Below are 14,507 nucleotides of genomic sequence, written 5' to 3'. Positions count from 1 at the left end.
CTGATAGCAGAAGGTCTCCACTAGAGCATCTGCCCCTCCATGGTCACTGCCCAAAAAGCCTCTCCATAGAGCACTTGTCCCATCGAGCACTCTTCCCCAGAAGCTGTTCTCGGTGCCTTGTTGGACAGAATGTATCAAAATCCTTAAAAGTGGGCAGTCACTGAAGAATTCTACTGCTGTGAACATATTTTAAGGAAATACTGATACTCCAAATACTCTGAAAAATGTTATGCTTTGAAGTATGACACACACACACACACACACACACACACAAGCACCCCAATATGTGTGCTAATTCCTAATCTCTATGCCTGTGGTTAAATCTCATTTGGGAATGAGTTGTCATTGTTATGTTAATGAAGCAGATTTAGTATAGAGTGTACTTTGAGTTGATCTCTTTTGATATCTAAAAGTGATTAAGCAAATCAGCAGAGCAGAAGTGGGTAAGATAGATGCCAGGGAATGTGTAGATCTCCAAGAAACCAGGCAGCAGCAGGAGAAGCAATGATCTCCCTCCAGAGCTAACAAAGAGAGAAAACCTTCCCCAGAACTAGTGCTCTGGGTTTGGACGTCTAGCCTTCTAAACTGTGAGAAAATACATTTCTGTTTGCTAAAGTCATCGACTTGTATTTCTATTATAACAGCACTAGAAAATACATGCCTTTAAAATTAGAAGCAACATCAACATTAATAAGGATTTGTCTAAATAAAAACACAGTACTTTAATGTCTCGCAAATGTTTTCTAACAATTAATAACTTTATTTAGAAGTACATAGTTTTTAAACGTTCACACATTTTCAGTGGCAAAATCAGTTGCAAAATAGAATTTAGTAGCATCTCATATTGAGCAAAAATATACACAAAAATGGTAACAGCTCTATTTTTTGCTTATATATTTAAAGTACACATGGAAGAGCATTGGTAGTATTGTGGGTTATGCATTGGGCTGCCAACCACAGGTCACCAGTTTGAACCCACCAGCCACTCTATAGGAAGAAGGTGAGGTTGTCTACTCCTCTAAAGATTAAAGTCTTAAAAATCCAAATGGGCACTTCTACTCTGCCCTATCAGATCACTGTGAGTGGTAATTTGCTGAATTGCAACGTAATGGAGGAGCCCTGTTGGCAAAGTGATTAAAGTGCTTGGCTGTAAAACAAAAGCTCAGGTAGTAGCTGTTCCATAGGAGAAACATGTGGCAGTCTGCTTCTGTAAAGATTTGCAATCTTGGCAACCTTATGGGGCAGTTCAACCCTGTCCTTTACGGTCAGAGTTGATAAAATGGCAGTGGATGTGGATATGAGTCATTTAATATATTTTCTAATTTCCCTTGCTAGGGTATCTACTACATGTAAACCACAAGGATAAATGAATAAGCTATTTGAATCATAGGCTCCCAAACTTATTTTGCTACTGCCCTCTTTTCAGGAAAGAGAGAGACAGACAAAGACAGAAAGAGAGAGAATTAGCCTATAATCTAGGACAAAATTGTAGGTATCTTTTGTAGTTCTAACATTCTAGTGCTCCACAGAAACTGATATTGTCCACTTTAGGAAACACTATTTAAATGAACAGAAGAGAACATTCCTCTCCCGATTTCTTACTTAACTTTCGGGTTAGATTTTAATTCATTCTGCTTAGTTTGTAGAAAAATAACTCATGCTGAATTAAATATTTGATAATTAGAATCTGGATCTCAAATTCCACCAAAATGGATACCTGGTGGAGTATAAGGTTGAGATATTAGACAATAAAACATCATATTGTTTGTGCTTGAGGAAAAGTTGTTTGTGTGAGATTTTTCACAATGTAATGTGGAGAAAGTGGTTGACAGACTTGGATGGGCAAAAGAAGATTTCCGTGAACATTTATTTCACCAAGTACCCTCAAAAGAGAGCAGAGGATCGGTACTCTTTGTCATGAAGAAAATATCTTTGTTCTTCTTAGAAGTGTCTGTTTCTCATGAAGTCCTGGTGTATCTTGCATTTCCAATCAGGGAACTACCAATATTCTTTTTTAAATAGCTTGATTAACATACAATTTGCATATCATACAATTTAATAGTTCAATCACATTAAGAAGAGTTGTAAAAACTTCACCGCAATCAATTTCAGAACATTGTCTTCGTTCTTGTACTTGTTAGCTCCTCATTTCCCCCAACCCTTCCCTGCCATTGCCCTAGGTAATTATTAATCCAATTTCTGTCTCTAAAAGTTTACCTACCTTGGACTTAATATATAGAAAATCACACAAAACAAAAACAAGAAGGGAACCAAAAAAATGACAAAATAAAACAGGAAAACCTCAAAATGAATGAAAATTAAAACATTAAAATGGGTCAAAAAGGAAATCAAACAATAAGACGTTATATTTCAGACTAATTACATATGCCATAGTCAACTTTACAATTTTTTCTACTAGCAAGGTCATTCACATCCCAAACTATGATCAGAGGGGATTCACTAAAGGCTTAATCCATGTGGGAACCTTGCGAATGGATTTTGGACTTCCACTATCATCCATGCCTTCTGATGTAAGCTTGGATAGGGTACCCTCCTCCAAATTTTGATTTTGTTATTTACAGTCCTTGATCATGCAGGCTGGTGTGAATCTTCCAAGGGGACATGGTTGACACCTCACTTATGGCTGCTTGTTTTAAGACAAACCTTTAAGATCCCAGACTGTATTCTTTCTGATAGCTGGGCACTGTTAGTCTGGGTGAACTAGGGAAACAAATCCACAGAAACTCTTAAGTATAAGAGAAAGTTTTATATAAAGGGTACGTGTACTTTAAGAAAGCATCCCGACCCAGTGCTGCCCAAGCCCATAAGTCCAACATATGTCTGACACTGTTCTACAACGTCCTCCTCCATCTCACAAAACACACGCAATGACGGCGACTGCAGGAGGAAAGCCGATCGGTGAGTGTGTAAGCCTCTCAGTGCTGGCAGGGGTCTCTGCACGTCTGCTCCAGCACCCAGGGCTGCATCGGGGTAGGTCCATGTGGCTTCTCCTCAGGGATGTCTTGCAGGAAGTGAGCCTTGCCAGCTGAAGCAGGGAACTGGCTAAGGCGGCTGACCCTGATCCAACCATCAGAGAGCAAGAGACCCAAGAACTAGAAAGGCAAGGCTTACCGAGCCATTTATCTCTCCGCCCTTCAATTAACCCCACATGTGTTTATTGGCCAGGTTGGCACAATGAACCTTAACTATCTCAAGCACCATCTGATTTCTTCACCACACTTTGCTATATAGCACATAGATCTTCAGTGATACCTTCATGAGGGCAAGTATCAAGTAAGACCATGTCATAAGAAATAATTGCTCTAAGATTAGGGCTGCAATTAAATGTGAGCTCAAAATCCATTCATCTAGTTATTATGTGTATGTCTTGGGTTCACTTTAGTAACATCATTATCATTTTATGACAAACAACAATATAAGTCATCCCCCAGGGGCATAAAATTATTCTATTGATAAATCATTAATTTAGGCAATGAACTGCCCAATATTCTTATCTTAAATTGTAGAAAGAGAAATATGGACAACCTCAATGATTTATTCATTTTAATATTTATTTGCAGTGTTTCCAAAGTTTAGTTTTTACTAAAAGTGAGATAACTTGCCAAATGTTATTCTTTAGCATAATCTTACGTAAATTTTAGGTTAAGCGTGTGATCTCTGGAATCAGATTGCTTTACTTTATTTCATTTTTAATTTCCTGCTTTCTATTTACCTTTCTGTGCTTCCTTTCAGTCACCTCAACAAGGGAAGTATTGGTAATTATATTTCTCTCATTAGGAGGGTTGTCAAGAATAAATGTGTATATTTATTAAACTTTCTTAGGACAGTTAATGACCCTTAGTAAGCGCTTAACTAATAATAGCTATAGAAAGGGAGTCATGTTGGTGGTGGTAGTAAAACAGTACTTTATATATGAGAGCTCTAATTCTTGTAAATTTGAAATTTTACAGCCGTGAAACACACAAAATCGCAGTGTTTTACATTGCTGAGGGTCAAGAAGACAAGTGTTCCATCCTCTCCAATGAGCAAGGGAGCCAAGCCTATGAAGATTTTGTTGCTGGACTTGGATGGGAGGTAATACAGTAGGTGTTTATTGACCAACACTATTGGAAGATGAGTATAAACCAGACATTGATTTCATTTCTGTTTTTACATTCAAAGTGCAGGGATAGTATTCTTTTTTTTTTTTAGGGATAGTATTCTAAAGTTGAAAAATATGCTGACTTTGACATCTTCTCTTTTCAGCTCTTGATTCTTGAACTTTTGTTACTCTGTTTTGTTCTTACTATTATTTCATATGCTTTTTGCCAGAACTGAGCTTATCCAGCCAGAGACAGTTTATAGTAAGATAAGACAAAATGTGGACAGAGAAGAAAAGAGTTTGATCACAATGTGGAGATTGGAGGAGAAATCAATGGCTTAATGTGTGTAACGATGAAGAAAGAGTTAGAGGAAGCCAAATATTGGAATGAAAATTAAATATGGTAGCCATTATGGTTTAGATAGTAATCCATTTCTCTAAGGTAGATCCCATGATGATTATTATGGAAAAAGGTGGTTGTTTTTCTAAATAATATTCTGACATACGGATTGTGTTTTTGCATACACATATACATATTTACATATACAAATACATATTTATCTCCAGGAATATAAATTGGTAGGGAAATATATCCTGAGAATCTAAAAGAATTCAGAGTAGTAAAAGTAGAAAGTAGTGTCAGAGATCAGGGCTAACAAGTGGAAATGAGGTTGGGTAAGAGCACATCAAGTTTAATACCTTGTACTTTTTGAAAAGGTCAAGTAATTTGTGACTTAAAAGAGTTATTACTATTCCAATAAATCATTGTTGTTCTTACTGATAAAGTTACTTCTTATTCATTGTAGAATATGCTTATTATTTATTATATATATTTCTAAACCATATACTTTTAACAAAAGTTCTAGGAAAATCTAAATAATTCAGTGTATGAGGGGATCCCCTCCCCGCCCCCCAAAATGGAAAAAGTTTCACTGGGTGAAGCTTTCCTAGTACACATTTTTCCCACTGGACAAGCGTCCAGTAGCTCACTCTGAGTTAGTGCAACCAGTGGCATCACCTGGGAAGTTTCACTTTGGTCATAGTGAATTTTTTTGTAAAAAGTTTCATTCTAATCTCGTTTTTTGTGATGCCAATTTAAGAGAACAGTGTGTGGTGGTGGTGAAATTTTGTTTTCTTGGTAAAAATGCCTCAGAAACTGTTGTGATGTTGAATACAGCTTATAAGGGCAGTGTTATGGGAAAAACACAAGTGTATGAGTAACTTTCTTGTTTCAAAAATGGTGACATGTCGATTGATGACAACAAACTTCATTCTGGACGTCCATCAACATCCTGAAGGGATGAAAATATCTAATCATAGTGCACTTGTAGTTCATTTCACCAGGTCAGACTGTTAATCAAGCTTTCTATTTAGAGGTTCTGAAAGGATTGTATAACAGTGTGGGACAAAAAGGACATGATTTGTGGCAGACGGGGGACTGGTTTTGCCACCACGATGATGCACCTGCTCACGCAGCCATTTCAGTGTGCCAGTTTTTGACACACAAAAAACAGCATTCTTCTCTTGCCACATGCACCTTACTCACCTGACTTTGCTCCATGTGACTTCTCTTGCTTCCTCAAATGAAGAGGGACATAAAAGGACAGCGATTAGACGACAAAGAAGAAGTGAAGAAAAAACCAAGGGAGCTGCTATCAGCCATCCAAACAGATGACTTTGAAAAATGTTTCCAGGAATGGATCAGATTTGATAAATGTATTAAGTGTAATTGAGAGTACGTTGAAGGTGATAAGGTTGTTTTGAGGGGAAAAATAGTAATACATAGCTTTGGAAAAAATCCATTTTGGTGGGGTACCCCTCATATATATTGGTAGTATTTGGCATAGAAGCGATTCTTCTGTTTCTTTCTTTCCAATGTGTTAGAAGTGAACACTTTCCTGGAAGTGAAAAAAAAAATTAAATCTAGGCTCTAAGCAGTGAGCATTTACACTATAGCTTTAAGTTGAATTGTGACTAATAGACTTTGGTGAATGTATCAATTAGAACAAACCTTTTTCAATGCAGACCTAGCTGTTAGATTGTATCGCAACCCTACCTGTTGAACCTCATATCCTATAGTGCTCTCCTTTGAGTGCTCCTTTGATTGTTTTGGGCACCATACCAACCATTTGAAAAATCAGAAAACCCCTCAAACCATGTTTGCATGGTGAGTTGGCAGAGGAAAAGGTGAGAAGCATGCATCAACTTTTGAAAGTGATTTTCTTTAGTCAGTAAGATCACGGAACATTTTTATATGTAAAGTTCTGTTTCTTTAATTTCTTAATTTTGCCCAATGCTGGATTACCTTTATTTGTAATCAGAAAAACATGACATAAAAGTAAAAATAGAGTGGTTTTTAATCCACATTTCTACTTAGTGAATCAGAACAGCTTATTTTGGTCTTCATCCTTTTTCCTCTTTATAACCTGTACCAGGTGGACCTCTCAACTCACTGTGGTTTTATGGGTGGCCTTCAGCGCAATGGCAGCACAGGGCAGACAGCCCCCTACTATGCTACCTCAACCGTGGAAGTGATTTTCCATGTTTCCACAAGGATGCCATCAGACTCAGATGACTCACTCACCAAAAAGGTAAGGGGCCACCTTATATACTCATACTATTCTCCTTTGTAGGTGAGGCTTTCCTGAAACTAGAGAGAGTCATTTGATATCATCAATATAACTGATTTGCTCTGGACTTTAAATCTGTGTAATTTATACATATGTTTACATATAAAATAAATTTTATGTATTTCTTTTTTAACAGTTCTGTTGACATGTAATTTGTGTACCATACAATTCAGTGTTTTAAATATATTAAAGAGTTGTGCAATCATTACCACAATTAATTTTACAACATTATCCTCGTTTTTGTAACAATTATTATTAGCTCTTCATTAAGGTCCAACCTCCCCTGTCATTACCCTAAGGCACTATTAATCTACTTGCTATTACTATAGATTTACCTAACTTGGATTTTATATAAAGAAAACCTACAAAACAACTGCAAAAAATAAAATACAATAAAACCTCAATCCAAGATAAAGTAGAAGATAACAGTAACTAGAACAGATTTCAAAGTAGTAAAAAGAGGGAAAAATGATATGTTATTTTTTAAATTTTAATAATTTTTTTAACTGGGGGATCTTACAGCTTTTATAACCATCCATACACCAATCATATCAAGCACATTTGTACATATGTTGTCATCATAATATGTTAAATCTTAACCTGCAGTAATCCACTTTCCAGCATACTCTGTTTTTGTTTGTTTTTTTTAAAATCATTTTATTGGGGGCTCATACAACTCTTATCACAATCCATACATTGTGCCCATACTCTGTTTTAAGGCATGAATATTGAAATGTCTAGTCCATGGTCCAAGGAAATTCAATGGAGGCTTAATCCTGATGAGGACTCTGCAAATATAGATTTTGGGATTTCAGTCATCCAATGCCTTGTGCAAATGGGGTGCTCAGAATTTAAACTCTAATATAATTTCCTCCTCTGATCTTGAATATTTATTATTTACAATCCTTGGATCACATGGGCTTGTGTTCTCCTTCCATGTAGAATATGCTGACACCTCACTAAGATGACTGCTTGTTTTAAGACAAGCCTTTAAGAACCCCACAGGATATTCTTTCTGATCACAATCACCATGTGATTCTTCACTACTTAGTCGTAGCAACAATATCATCAGTTCATAAAGGCAAGTATCCACATTTTTGAGAACTAATTATTTTGAGGACTAACTATTCTTAAATTTGGGCTTGAGGATTAAGTGCAACCTCAAAATTCATTCATATATCTTCAATTCATACATATCCCTGGTCCACTTTAGTAACAATATTATTACCTTGTTGAGAAATAACTAACTTTCATGAGACATTTGGTAATTTTAATAATAGTATCATTAATCAAGCAAATGGTATAAAACTTAAAAGTACTATTGAGGGAAGGAAAATATACATATATAGGAAAGCTTTCTAAACTAAAATATATGGGATGATCACTTACACGGTTTAAAAAGTAAGTATATGGTAGTCTTAAAAAAGCAAGCTATTTGAACCAAACCCACTGACTCCCAAATCTAAAATCTTGGGACAGCAGTCCTCTGCTTCTTCTCAGTCGGGGGTATTTCAGCTTTAAGGCCAAAGGAATATTTCAGTTCCTTTAATCTGCAGTCCGTCTGTTTAAGATGAAGTTCATTTACTTAGATTATCACATCAAATCATGCTCGTGTAGCATGAAGAATGCTATATAATGCTATATACCTCGAAAAGACAATCTAAATCTAGGTAATCTATAGCACATAGCCAGGGTCACCAAGGGCTGAAAGTATATTAGATCAAAATGCATGATTTAGCAGCATAATACTGGGTGAATTCTCGCATTAGGTGTATATATAAGTAACATTAAATGATTCCTCAGGGGCAGGCAGCTCCTCCTAGGTTTAGCCGCCAACAGAAATGAAATGTCTTTCTTAAGGCAGACAAACACCCCCATCTTTTCTTTTTTTTGTCCCGGTGCTATTTTCTTTTCTTTTTTTTTTTTTAAACATTTTATTAGGGGCTCATACAACTGTTATCGCAATCCATACACACATCAATTGTGTAAAGCGCATTTGTACATCATTCTCAAAACATTTTCTCTCCACTTAAACCCCCGACACCACCATCTTTGGGCAATGAAATCCCATTGAAATTCACTGATCGCCATTATAGGAGTATCTATTAATTTGCGGTGACTGTGGGAAAATGCTCTGTGGCAGGAACTATTTGTCCTGTCTTCCCCTGCTAAACAAAAACTAACCCCAGCTGAAGTTAGGGCTCCTCTGAAGAAGGGATATTAAAGATGTGCAAATTAAGATAATAATGAATGGCTTACAAGGTTTAGAAAGGCACACCACCATATTCTTTGGGGAACTAGATTAAATGACCATATGACCTGAGAGCAGATGCTGTCTTTGTCCATATAGTAATATTTTCATGCAATATTTGCCCATTTGACTAACTTCACTCAGTGTTCTCTAGGTCCATCTAAGATGTGAGGTACCTTGAACTTTCGTTGATGGTTTTAATTATGCATAATATTCCATTCTTTGTGTGTACCAGGATTTCTTTACCGATTTAGGGCTGCTTTTATTTTTATGTATTTTTTTTAGCTACTTTGCTGCCATGAACAAGAGAGGGCCTGTGTCTGTTCTTACATCTCTCACTTCTTTAGGTACATTACCAGCAGAGGTGTTACTGGATCATATGGGATTTCTACTCTGACTTGTTTTAGGTAACACCATATTGCTTTTCACAACAGTTGTACATATGTACAGGCTCACCCTCAGTGTATGACAGTTCAGTTTCTTTGCATGCTTTCCAGCATTTGTTGTTTTGTGTTCTTTGAATTGGGCTGTCATTGTTGGTGTAAGGTAATACCTCATCCTTATTTTGATGTGTCCCCAACACTCACAAGGGTCCTCATGAGCCACTTTGCAATTGTGGAAAATTTTAAAGACAGACAGTGGGGCACAGGGGCTCTTTGTCTCATGTTAGGACAGAGAGAGAGAATGTATTTTCCAATGGGTTTACATAGTGGGGCTTACAGATCTTTCATAAGGCATGCATGTCATACAGCTAACACATCATAGATGAATAACATAATAGACAAACAAGTGAATCTTCTTGACCTAGTGCTAGTTGACCTTGAGCCCTCCAGAGCCCTCCTCGGGGTTGCTACATTTATGGTTGGTTGGCTATAGAACCTGATTGCTTTTATCTATGGAAACCCTTTAGGCATTGTGAAGTATCCAGACACAGGAATGATTCATCTTATATGGTAGCATCTTTATGACAGTTCTTTCAGGGGAGGTTATTGGAGGGACTGTGTTCAGTCATGAGAATGTATATTAAAACTTATTTACATCTCATAACTGTGAGAGTCTTCTCCCACCAGAGTTGGCTTTCCAGACCCGTAATTATGAGCATGGATGATTTATATTCTCATCCCGTCCCTCAGTTTATTACAGTTTTCCCTTTTGTATTATGTATTAAATTTGAAAGGGCTACATAGGTGGTCTGACTTTCCTCCACACGCTGAAACTCTGCAGAAATAGAAAGCAATTACAAGAACCAAAATCATGACTAAAGCAAAACAGTGAATCCAGAGCCAAATCTGTGCAATCAACTTTGAACCCATGCTCGTGGATCCAAGTCTTCTAAACTATTTACCAATTGCTTGATGGTGTCTGGGCTAGGGGACATTTTCAACCCATCTTTAAAAGTATTGAAGACATCCTTCTTCAGCTGTTATATATCTAATCAGATGTTTCCCTTAAATTCCTGCAAATGGCTTCTAATTAAGGATCGATCATGTAAAGTTTCATTATACAGATAAGGGGTTACACCAAATTTGTAACATTTCAATAATATTTCAGCATCAATTGCTGTGTAAGTCCATAAACTGGTAACAGCTATTTTCTCTTCCAGTTCATTGTCCACCTTTGTCTATGTGACCTAGAGTCGGAGAGCTTGTATAAAATGTTCAGTTTTGATAGAGCCCTAGGGTTTCATTCTGGTGAGAGTAGCTGTGGTATAAGCAGTCATAAGTTTTAAAAAGGCAACAATTGACTGTCTCACGAATCAGTGGCATCTTACTGAAGTTTGTGATAGTTTCGACAATGGCAGGAGAGGTCTTTTTGATGTCTCTGCTCTAGGAGAAATGACTGAACTTGGTATCTGCCAAGTCAGTCCATGAAAAGCTGACACCAAATGGCATTGTTCAGCCTTCATGACACACACAGGATAAATCCAAGGACTGAGAGACTTTTTAATATGGCTATTTTTTTTTTTTTGCTTTTTCTGAATTAATTTATGTCACCAATCTCTTTCCTATAAATGTATAGGGTTAAGTGTGACTACAGGCTTAATTAAGCCATACTACTCTTTAGGTTCTATACATTGTAGGACTTTTTCACTTTGTTATACTTTTTCCTGGTAGCTTCTTGATAATTTTGATCAAAAATTCCAGTAACAATTTGAATACCTTGAGGATTTAGGTTAGATCTTTCTAACATTAGTCCTCCTGTTCCCTCTACTAGGGGTCCCCAGACACCAGTCTTAACAATTGCTGGGACCAGCTGAACTTCTTGTCTGGTTAGATCTACTGCTACATTCCCTCTGGTAGTGGGCTGAAGTGATAAGACCAGTTGATAAGATTGTGCATCAGTTGGACTGGACCTGCACTCTCTGGACTCCTTTCCCTGCTGGGTGGTGTTTCCTAAGGGAACTCTTTCACTGCCAAGGACACTGGCTCGCCCAGTGCCATTAGTCTAAAATTGATTAAACATGCAATAAAGATGCATGTATAGTTACTTGTGATTGGAATGCAAATGTTGGAAACAATGAGGAAGGAATAAAGTGGAAATCTATGGATTTTGTTATAAAATGAAGCTGGAAATGACATGATAGGATTTTCAAAACTAATGACTTGTTCATAGCAAATATCTTTTTTAATTATTAAAAAAGATTATTAATCATTTTATTGGGAGCTCATACCACTCTTATCACAATCCATACATACATCAATTGTATCAAGCACATTTGTACATTTGTTGCCATCATCATTCTCAAAATATTGGCTTTCTACTTGAGGCCTTGATATCAGCTCCTCATTTTTCCCCTCCCTCCCTACTCCCCCCTCCATCATGAACCCTTGATAATTTATAAATTATTATTATTTTGTCATCTTACAAATATCTTTTTTCAACCACACAAAGTTACACATGGACTTCCCCAGATGGAATACAAATTGACTACAGAAATCAAATTGACTAATTCTGTAGGAAGACATAATAGAAAAGCTCAATGTCAGCAGCAAAAACCAGTTCAGGAAAAAAAAGTAATAATAAAATGAGTCCAGGAGCCAACTGTGGAACAGACCATCAATTGTTTTTAAATAAATTCAGACTAAAGCTGAAGAAAAAACAAGTCCAGGGGAAGCCAAAATACAACCTTGTATCTATCGCACCTGAATTTCTAAAGCATCCCAAAAATAGATTGATTCATTGAACACTGATAGAAGGCCCATTGAGATGTAGGAGGACATCAAGACCATCATGAATGTAGTAATCAAAAGTTCATTAAAAAGACAGACAGACAGGAAGGAAGGAAGACAGAAAAGATCAAAGTGGATATTGGAAGAGACTCTTATACTTGATGTTAATTATAGAGTAGTTAAACCAAATGGAAAAAAGGATGATGTCAAGTAGCTGAATAGAAAATTTCAAAGGGCAGCTCAGGAAGACAAAGTCAAATATTATAACGAAATGTGTAAGGACCAGAATTAGGAAATGAAAAAGGAAGAACATGCTCAGCATGTCTTGAAATGAAAGAACTCAAAAAAATCCAAGCTTAAAATTGCAATTTTGAAAGATTCTAGAGGCAAAATACTGAATGATGCGGGAAGCTTCAAGAGAAGATGGAAAAAATACACAGTCGCTGTATCAAAAAGAACTAGTCAACAATCCGCCATTTCAGGAAGTAGCATATGAGCAAGAACCAATGATACTAAAAGAAGAAGTTCAAACTGCTCTGAAGGCATTATCCAGAAGCAAAGCTCCAGGAATGGATGGAATTCCCATTGAAATGTTTCAGAATGCCAAAGCAGCCCTGGTAGAACTCACTTGTCCATGCCTGGAAATTTGGAAGACAGCCACCTGGCCAAATGACTGGAAGAGACCTATATGTGTGTCCTTCCCAAAGAAAGGTGGCCCAACTGAATGCTCAAACTATAGAACAATATAATTGATATCGCACACAAGTAAAATTTTGCTTTAGATCATCCAACAGCCATTGAAAAAGCTCATTGACAGGAAACTGTCAGGAGTTCTGGCTGGATTCAGAAGAGGGCATGAAACAGGAAAATCAATGCTTATGTCAGATGGATCTTGGCTCAAGGCAGAGAATAGCAGAAAGATCGTTATTTATGTTTCATTGACTATGCAAAGGCATTTGACTGTGTGGACCATAATAAACTGTGGATGATCTTGAGAGAATGGGAATTCTAGAACACTTCCTTGTGCTCCTTCTGAATTTGTACATGGATCCTGAGGCAGTTATGGAAACAGAACAAGGGGATAGTGCATGGTTTAAAATCAGGAAACGTGTGTGTTGTTTGTATCCTCTCATCATACTTGCTCAACCTATATGCTAGGCAAATCATCAAAGAACTTGGATTATATGAAGAAGTGTGCGGCATCAGGATTGGAGGAAAGCTTATTAGCAACACTAATCTGCAACTAGTCTGCAACACTGCTTGATGAAAGTGAGGAGGAATTGAACCATTTGATGAAAATAAAAAATTGTAGCCTTCAGTATGGATTACTGAATTCAAAGTAAGAAAGACCATAATCCTCACAACTAGGCCAATAGGTAGCATCATTATAAATGGAGAGAAGGTTGAAATTGTCAAGGATTTTGTCTTGCTTGCATCCACAATCAATGTACAAGGAAGCAGCAGTCAAGAGATCAAAAGATGTATTGAATTAGGTTGTTACAGTAAACCAGTCTCTAACAACCGTGGGGTTCACAGGTGCAACTGTGCGGTGATAATATATCAATATTATAGTAAAGTCATAGTAGATAGGAGAGAAGATAAAATAAAGGAGTCAGACAAATTTCATGGTAGCATGCTCACCTCCGGGACTGCCATGATCTCAGCACCCAGGTCCAAGTGCAGAGAGAGAGAATCTTGGGATATTTGTAGGTAGCCATAATAGATGCATATTCAGCAGTTACATACATCATAAGATGGGTGGTAACCATAGTAAAGTCCCTGAACACACAGGTGAGGAAACCTAATACCTGCATTGGGGATAGGCCTGAGGGGGGGTGGGCTCCATGGCTGGAGGAGATAACAAGGATGTCAACTTCTATAGGGAGATAGAATCAACCATATGCTCACTTTAAGGCAGCCTAGCTATTAGGAGAAAATCCGTGGGGATGATATTTAAAGCAGGATAATATACTTGGCTTTTATCTCTAACTTACCAAAGTGGTGACTTTCCTACAGCGGAATACTAGCTTTCCAATTTCCCTCCGTTATAAGTTAGGGAATAAGTCCTAGTCATATTTCCCTCAGTGTCAGTTTCCCACATTAGGTAAAACTGCTGCACAAGACCTCTATAGAGTATTGAAGAACAAGGTTATAAGGAATAAGGTGACCCAATCCAAGGTATCCTACATTGCATCAAGTCAATGTGAAAGTTGGACATTGAATAAGGAAACCATAGAGAAATAAATATATTTGAATTTTGGTGCTGGAGAAGAATATCGGTAGTACCATGGACTTCTAAGAAGACAAGCTAATCTGTTTTGGAAGAAGTAAGGCCAAAGTACTCCTTAGAGGCA

At 37.2% G+C, this 14,507-nt stretch overlaps 1 protein-coding gene across 1 annotated transcript in view; it reads left to right on the top strand.

Annotated features, from left to right (window-relative positions):
* The window catches only part of RALGAPA2 (Ral GTPase activating protein catalytic subunit alpha 2), a 364,385-nt gene that overhangs the window by 204,232 nt on the left and 145,646 nt on the right, over positions 1-14,507 (top strand). The window contains exons 33-34 of the mRNA XM_045295177.1: positions 3,972-4,095; positions 6,538-6,693. Of these exons, the coding sequence (XP_045151112.1) occupies positions 3,972-4,095; positions 6,538-6,693 (280 nt within the window). The remainder of the gene's footprint in view (positions 1-3,971; positions 4,096-6,537; positions 6,694-14,507) is intronic.

The sequence above is a fragment of the Echinops telfairi genome, unplaced genomic scaffold (assembly GCF_000313985.2).
Source record: "Echinops telfairi isolate 266 unplaced genomic scaffold, ASM31398v2 ScPeMD7_5592;HRSCAF=6446, whole genome shotgun sequence".
In the NCBI taxonomy this organism is placed as follows: domain Eukaryota; kingdom Metazoa; phylum Chordata; class Mammalia; order Afrosoricida; family Tenrecidae; genus Echinops; species Echinops telfairi.
The sequence above is the reverse complement of the archived record's forward strand: the minus strand, read 5'-3'. Positions and strand labels throughout refer to the sequence as shown.